Source organism: Anarrhichthys ocellatus, unplaced genomic scaffold, assembly GCF_004355925.1.
Source record: "Anarrhichthys ocellatus isolate YVR2014 unplaced genomic scaffold, GSC_Weel_1.0 scaffold20, whole genome shotgun sequence".
Lineage (NCBI taxonomy): Eukaryota > Metazoa > Chordata > Actinopteri > Perciformes > Anarhichadidae > Anarrhichthys > Anarrhichthys ocellatus.
The window spans coordinates 5,036,595-5,045,133 of NW_022280050.1; the positions used below are offsets into that span (position 1 = coordinate 5,036,595).

Below are 8,539 nucleotides of genomic sequence, written 5' to 3' on the forward strand. Positions count from 1 at the left end.
TAACTATCTACCTACCTACCTACCTACCTATTTAACTACCTACCTACCTACCTACCTACATAACTAACTACTTACCTACTTACCTACCTACATAACTAACTACTTACCTACTTACCTACCTACATACCTACCTAACAGTGACGTCTATATTTCTTCTTCTACTCCTCACATCAGAGCAGCAGTTGAGCTCGAGGCCGCACATACAAACCGTTTCCACGGTAACGCCAGTCAGAAGTTCCAAACAGAGTCTCCGTTCATCTCGCTCGGCAACTAAAATGTATTCAGAGTGAGTTTTACTGAACTTTAATCATCATAGTCACCGTCATTGCTGTGTTTTCAAACCCCTTTCCCTGCAGACTTATTAGCGCCGTCATTTACAATTTGTATTTAATTTGAGGACTGGATAAATTAGTCAGCTAGTTAGCTTAACCCATGCTAACGTTAATGACGATGCTGTAAGGTAAGTGTTACAAACTGTCGTCGAAGAGGTTGACAGTGTTCGGGTTTTTGTCTCTATTTCCAATAGAAATGTCTCAGGTGTCACGTGCACCGATCTTCCATCGACTGGCAAGTACAACTGTTTGTGCTGACTTAGTTTAGTTACTACTTTGTATGCTACAGAGATCATTAATAATGAGCTACACCTCACTGTGTGTGTGTGTGTGTGTGTGTGTGTGTGTGTGTGTTTTAACATTACAGGTGTGAAACCAGGGTATCAAGGAATAAATGCCCAGATCTCCCAGATTCCAGGACTGTCCCAAACCATCATCTCTCCTCCTGACGAGAAGGCCCGAGGGCGGAGGTCCGGAGTCCTAGAGAGTGACTCTGACTTTGTCAAGCTTTCCAAACAAGGCGGCCATAAGGGTAGAGCCATCACGCACCCTTCTCCAGACACACCCCTCTCGCTGGTTGATGCATATTACCTATACTTATTTTCGCCCTTTTACCCAAACAGGACTTTTATGGCACGAGGAAATAATGACTTCTAAACCCGAGCCATACAAAGCTGCAGGCTGGTTCTGCACTGCACCCGGGCACGAACCGAGGTAACATTTGTCTTGTTTTTTTATCATGCACAAGGACTTGTAGTTAGTTTATGAATTAAAAATACTTTCACCTCCATTACTAACAATACTACCTGCTGCTCATAGCAGCCAAAAAAAACAATACAAACAGTAACAATCAACCGCAATAATAACTGATATCTGCTGTTAATCTTCATCATATATTCCAGCTATCAGGATACATGTCATATCTCTATACTGTCTAATTAACAGTGAGGAGGAGAAAAACCCTGGAGCTTTTCAACCAGCAGAGCCCCCTTTTGGGACTGACAACATGTCAACCTGGGAGAGGGATGATAGCAGCAGCAATGGCAAAGAGAAGGTAAACAAAGAAACGCCAGAGTCATTTAGAAAGTTATTCAGCCACACACGCCTCCACAATAAACAAGTTATTCTGTGTTGTTTTCTGCCTGATTCAAGGGAGAAATGGGGAAGAGTATCCTCGCTTATGTTGACTCTGCTTTGTGTTCTGCAGAACAACAACGTCCACTACATCCCAACTGCGAGAGAGAGTGAGAAACCGCAGCCATCCAATCAATATTATGAGAAAAAACAATTCAAGAGGATGTAAGTTCACGTGGTCACAAGATGGTGCTGTTGTTCCGTATTGTATTCAGTACAAGCGGCTGCTGTCTCACAATGCAGCCACAACTCCCAGCAACCGGATTACACTGAGTGGAATAGATTTATTATAGAGCAGTGATCTTATTGTGTCAGAGCATATCAGTCATTTTAAGAGGAAGTGATAGCAAACAACACTTAAAGGATTGGTTGGTTAAAGTAGCAACGGATCTCTTAATGGCTAGTATGAACAGGAGGAAAGATTACAGCAAACAAAACCTGTTTTGATAAATATAGGGCACCTATTTTATGACTGACTTGAAAAACCGTGAACTTATGATGAATAAGCAATTTCATGTTTGTTAGCTTTTCCATCTCATCGTTATTAGCATAACACATATGATATATGGCTGAATTCTTTGTATTTCAGAGCATATTGTCAGTAAAGTCTACAGCATATGTATACACGTTGCTGTGGTGATTAGGCAGGTATGCTCATGGGAGCCCACTCAGGTCAAACGAACAACCTCCAAACACCAGCTGTTTGCTTTGGCTCACTGCTCGTCTGTGCCGTGTGTTCCTTGTACCCTTATGAAAACACCGATGACTTGTCAAAAACCCAAAGTTACCTCGCCTCGGAGCTACCGAGACAAAACACGGTGAGCACTGTGGTTATAGTTCAGATGAGGTTATAGCCCTCAAAGGATCCAGTAAATCCTGTTTTCATCATCGCAGTGAAGTAATAATCTAAACAGTCTTGGTACAAAATATTGACTTTGAGAGTCAAAAGAATGGAGAGTGTAGAAATGTCCTGGAACAAGCGTGACTGGTCGAATAAAAATGATAATTTCACACCTTCTATTCTTTATTTTAAGGAAGATTAAGAAGGTTAAATCTGAGATTAAATTACTTGTTTAGATGGATAGTTTTGAGGATTGGTGGTTTTGTATAAACTCACAATTATAAAAAAAAAAAAAAAAAAAGGTAAACAGTATTTGACTCAGTGCGCTTTACTGGAAGAGATGTTTTGCAATGAGTAGCACAATGTTTAAAGGGTAGGGTCCAGATTGAATGTTTGCACTGTGCCAGCTGTCGTCCCTCATTTGAATCTGATAGACATTTTGTGGGGATGACAAACATTTACAATACATTGGCACCATTTGGTTTCATTTTGATGAAAAAGTTATCTAATAACTGCATTTCCGTGATATTTGAACATTTTGTCTTTGGTGTTCTCAGAACATTTGGCAAGAATGAATCTCCCGTCGACATGTCTAAGCTGTTGAGCTTTGGTTATGCGGAAGACAACAAACCAACAGACAACATTGATTTGTCAAGTAAGTAGCTCAGTGTTTCTGACAGCTGGAGCTACAAATCTTCCAGGTCACCCTCAATCATCTCCTCTCTTCATCATGCTATCAAAGTTCACCTCACGATAACTACAGGAAATGAAGCCAAAGGGTGTGAACTTGGAAGATTTCAGTCATTAAGAGTTGAAGATGCTTCTTGACAGTATAATGTGGAGAGTATTAGTGAACTGTGATTAGGTGAATGACTTGTGCTTGTACACATTTCCATGTCAACAGATTAGAAGACTGCGAGTGCCGTGGGAAAAGGATACAGAAACTCCAATGCTTCCAACAGGAATAGTTGCCATCCCTCCATTTATTAACCCTTTCATACTGAGCGACATCAAGTGTTTTACTTAGTTCCAAGTGATCTGTTCTGTCAGATGTTATTACTTAAGTGTGGAAGTGCTTCATTGAATTAAAGCTATAGACCTTTTATTTATTGTGCGTGTTAGTGGTGCCTCATTAATAACTGACTTCCTTCAGTAAAGAAGGCACCAGTCAGTCTTTTGTTGTTTTGCTGTATCTGTAACTCTGTAAAGGGAAGTTTTGATTATTCAAATAAAATTAAAAGTGATTTAAAGTGTTTCACAATCTTTTTTTTTTGCTTTGGTCTTATATACATATATAAATTGTATTTTCTTTCTTGGGCGGACATTTGAACGTTATGAATTTGCCACATAACACTGTAACATTACAGCAAATAACGGTCCATTTTCTCGGATCAACAATGTAACATTACCGTTAAAACAACCCATAAAATACAGGATTTGATGTAGTTGATTTTTGCAGGGAAAATATTCACTGCAGTTCAGTTGGCTGTACATGAAATTAGCTCTCTGTGTGTGTGTGTGTGTGTGTGTGTGTGTGTGTGTGTGTGTGTGTGCGTGTCTTAGTTTCACCACAACAAAATATGACATGTCAATGTCAGAGGTTATCTCAGTGTTCTTTGGGAAAGCTGTGTCATAACATTATAACATTATGTAACATCCTCAGACGCTTTTCATATCTAAAGGTACACTGACGCTCCGGAACTGAGCCAACACATTTTCCCGCGATCGATCTCGCTCCGTTTGTTTGGGTGTGGTGGATGTTTTTGCGCTCCGTTTGTTTGGGTGTGGTGAATGTTTTTGCGAGGGCAAGGACGGGTGCTACTCCACTTTCGGGAACCAATCAGTGGCAGGATCAGACGTCCCCGCTATAGCAGCTCTGTAGTCAGACACAACTCTTATTCAAAAACAGCCGCAACGAGAATTTGGAGGGTTTTTTTTTGCAGAAGAACAACTTTTGAAGAGATTTTAACCTGGATTTCAAAGCGTCTCCTGGAGTCATGGAACCAATTGTACTGACCTGTATGGGGAGTGACCACAAAGATTATATCAAGTGAGTATTTGGGAACATCAGATTGGAATAGGGTGACCAGATCCATAACACCAAAAAGGAGGACACTGCGGTATTTAGTGAAGCTGTGAATAATTGCATAGGACTCTGGCGTGCTCCCCTCTACAATACAACTTTGTGTGATTGCTCCATGATGTATGTGTAACAGAATAGGAAAAAATAGTCTTAAAGAGTCAAAAAGTGTTTGTTCACAGTATTTGTTCAATACATTGTGGTGTTCAAAAACTGACCACTGTGCTGAGTGCCACAAAGCATAACATTTGTGGACTTAAAATGTACAAATTAAATCACAGGTCACATAAATAATAAACAATAAACAGATAAATGAATGTTTTAAAAGCATGAAGAAAACCAAACAAATTTGGTTAACATTTAACGGCTCAAAAAGTAAAGAATTTCTAAAGTGATTCAGTCTATTGGGGACTTGTGTGCAGTGTCTTCATCCGTGTATGTGTGCAGCAGTCCACTTGTATTCAAGCAAACTCCACCTTCACTCTGTTCCCGCATGTCTTTCAATGGCAGCTTTACCCTGACTGCTTATGTCAACATCACAGCGACAGAGAGTGCAGAAGCCATGAAAGGAGTCTCGACTGCTTTTTGAAATCAAACCATGTTCTTTGGTCCATTCTGGGTTGAACGACGTCTGACGTTTTGGCATGTTTTCTCCTATGGGTGCGTCCCAAATCGGAGGAGCCACGAGCACGCTGGACACGCCCCCTCACTGTTCATTTGTTATTTGATTGGACGCTGCAGCTGAGCGGTCTGACGCTGGAGTTTCATACCACAGTGAAGACGATCACTGATTAAACTCAAGTTATATATTAGATCTGTTTTCTGATTCACCATCTGGTTAAAATATGTTCATTGTAGTCTGAACAACAAAAGACCTCAAACAACTTTCTTCATTTGTAAAAAGATTTGATCTGTTGTTTCCCTAAATAACTTGTATTATGTAATTAAAATCATAGAGCTGGAGAGAGGAAACACTTTTTACAACATGTAATGAAGAGAAACCATAATCATTGTGGGTTATTTTATAATGACGTCACAATCAGAATTTAAAAACATACCGACGTAAATAATGAATAAATAAGACGCATTCCGCCGGTAGAAACGATGCTGCGCGTATAAGCAGGACACAGAACACAGTATAAATACACACACTGTGTATAAATACCACACACGTATAAAAATACTCAATGCAGTTTGTTTAACAGGTAACAGACTACTGACTCTGACAGTGATGATAACTGTGTCTTTATTAATATAAGTAGTAGTTTAACACCATTAAATCAACTGAAAACATACGATCTTTTTTTTAATCAATATTTAAAGTGCATTTTTATTGGAATGTTCGCTGAAAACGGCCCTGACCAGAAAACAACTCTGTACAGTGATCATGTACAGACACAAATGGAGAGGAGAGAAGACGCGAGGAGATATGTTTCAACAGACATGAGACGTCCTTTCCTCTGAAGCGGCACGTGAAGCGACGTCGGTTTCTGATGATTGAGGTCAGTCGGCCTCAGTGCGTAGATATGACGTAGCCAGCACACGGAGCCTTGTTTACGTTTTTAACCAATGATATAGGGCTAGAACCCAACCTAAGCCTATCAGATATTTATTTGACAACGCTTTTAACCAATCATTTGTTAGACTGCGTTCCAGCAAAATATACTATCGCGCGGCTCTTTAGGCCCAGTGGAACTCCAAAAAGGAGAACAAATACGCGTCCGGCTTGATGCTGCGCCGGACGCCGGACAGGGCATTGAAAATCCGGACTGTCCGGCCTAAATCCGGACGTCTGATCACCCTAGATTGGAATTGACTGTTGCTTCTTGTTGCTCTTCAAAAGCCATTGTAATATTTTTGGTAATCCATTGGGAGCACTGATTGACCCTTTGTTAATGTGCCATACTAAATTTCCCGTAGACAACTAGTCCAAGTGAAGAATCCCTACTTGGACACCATGGAGGAGGATATTCTCTACCACCTCAGCTTGAGCACCAAGACTCACAATCTTCCAGAAATGTTTGGAGATATTAAGGTTTGTGAAATGCTAAAATAAAAAAACTAAATCACAATTTTGGGGTTTACAATTTCAAAAGCAAGAAAACGGAATTCACTCGTCCTCTTTCTCTTATTTCGCACAGTTTGTGTGTGTTGGAGGCAGCTCGAATCGAATGAAGGCTTTCGCCCAGTTCATCCACCAGGAACTGAAACTGCCTGGAAACCCAGAGGAAGTCACAGATATCTGCGAGGCGACTGATCGTTACTGCATGTATAAAGTGGGACCAGTGCTCTCTATTAGTGTAAGTATTACAGAACTAAGGCGTGTACTGTCCTAGTAGGCTTTACTTCAGCTGCCAAGTGCTTCAAATATTGCATTACTGGTTAAATAAGTTGACTGTTTTGAAAGTAATTTCTATGCTGATCTTGTTTCTATCACAGCATGGAATGGGTGTCCCTTCCATCTCTATATTGCTGCATGAGCTCATCAAACTGCTGCACCACGCTCAGTGCCGTGGCGTGGTCCTGTTTCGCCTTGGAACATCTGGTGGTGTTGGTAAGCACATTGCATTTTGTTTTGAAAGTGTTGGAAAACCTTTTTCAAAAGGGTGCCTTCCCTGAATTTCTCCTCCATCCTGGTTCATCAGGCAGGGACTTTAAAAGAAATCGTATTTAAAATGTCTGCCCGGTGCCGTCTCTAGGTCTGGCTGCTGGGACAGTGGTGGTCACGGATAAAGCAGTGGACTTCTCCTTCCTCCCCCAGTTTCAGCAGGTGGTTCTGGGTAAAGTTATCACCAGGCGCACTGAGCTGGACGAGGGAGTGGCCAATGAGCTTCTGCAGTGCTCCTCTGAGCTTCAACACTTCCCCACAGTGATTGCAACCACCATGTGCACCGATGACTTTTATGAAAGTAAACACCTCATGCTCTGGTTGTTTTGTGATCATATTCACAGAGAACTTCATCAGAACACAACCAGTGGTCGGATAGTGACAGATCTTGTGCTGTGTCTCTCTAGGTCAAGGCCGACTTGACGGAGCTCTTTGCTCGTTCTCTCATGAAGACAAACTGGAGTATCTGAGGAAAGCTTACGAGGCCGGAGTGAGGAATATTGAAATGGAGTCCTCCGTATTTGCGGCCATGTGTCATGTCTGTGGACTCAAAGGTATTAGTGTATATAGTGTTTGCGTTACGAAATGTATTCTGTACAGTGGCACAGATTATTTATGGCTTTGAAGATAACATCTTGCCTCTGCAACACCTCTATATTGATCATAAACTGTACGGAATACAGAGCCTCAATTGATTTATGATTTGACCCAATGAAGTGAGGCCCAAAGAAATTAGAAAATAGTTGCACTATATGACCAATAATCTCCCTTTTCTCTCCAGGGGCTGTGGTCTGTGTTGCATTGCTGAACCGCTTTGAGGGAGACCAGATCACCGCCTCGCATGATGTTCTGGAGGAGTATCAGCAGAGACCTCAAGTCCTGGTGTCCCACTTTATCAAGAAACGCCTGGGGCATGTCGTATAAAATCCCTACATCTGCCATCCCAACCCCAGCATCCCAAATAGAGTGTACATATATAGCTGATATGTTTACATGTATATATACCGTATTTTAACATGTTAATGTGTATTAGACGCTTATTTTAAAAAGTTATGAGTTTTATGATTCTATGATGAAGCTCAAATATTAAGTATGTTGCATAAGTATATGAAAGTATATATCGTATTGTTAATATTTAACACTTTATGTAAGGTAACAATCATTCTAAAGAATGTGTTCTGTATGTTGATTTTAGTATTTGACTTGCACTTGTAACTCAACAAAAACTGTTGGGTGTGTTGGGAAATGATTGACCTCCATTGGAGGTTTGCAGTCTGTTAGAAGCCTCTACTTAAAAAGGTATTTCCTCTTATTTGCTTGTTAGATGGTGTCAAAAAAGGTGTTGAGATCCCAGGAAAGCTGCCTTTAATGAAGGAATACAGTTCGATATGAAAGTAGGCTAAAGGGACACAAAGCATATAATTAAGTAAAGGATGAAATCTAATAATCATTTTAAAGCAAGTATGTATTACATGAGAATAATGAAGTGATTTAACAAATGTAAAACTGATAATAATAATGTATGTGTACCTGAGTAAAGTGAA

General features: G+C 40.5%; 2 protein-coding genes across 2 annotated transcripts; both read left to right on the forward strand.

Annotated features, from left to right (window-relative positions):
* The first annotated feature begins 212 nt into the window (after positions 1–212).
* LOC116389744 (uncharacterized protein C7orf57 homolog) lies at positions 213–3,553 on the forward strand. The gene is made up of 8 exons (XM_031858683.1): positions 213–286; positions 527–567; positions 700–864; positions 956–1,046; positions 1,278–1,386; positions 1,540–1,631; positions 2,865–2,962; positions 3,212–3,553. Exons 1-8 carry the CDS (start codon positions 276–278, stop codon positions 3,214–3,216), a joined length of 612 nt encoding a protein of 203 aa, XP_031714543.1. The 5' UTR covers positions 213–275; the 3' UTR covers positions 3,217–3,553.
* A 475-nt stretch (positions 3,554–4,028) lies between these two features.
* On the forward strand, positions 4,029–8,406 carry upp2 (uridine phosphorylase 2). The gene is made up of 7 exons (XM_031858249.1): positions 4,029–4,357; positions 6,308–6,422; positions 6,529–6,687; positions 6,827–6,941; positions 7,087–7,296; positions 7,403–7,549; positions 7,777–8,406. Exons 1-7 carry the CDS (start codon positions 4,305–4,307, stop codon positions 7,917–7,919), a joined length of 942 nt encoding a protein of 313 aa, XP_031714109.1. The 5' UTR covers positions 4,029–4,304; the 3' UTR covers positions 7,920–8,406.
* Positions 8,407–8,539: the final 133 nt, after the last annotated feature.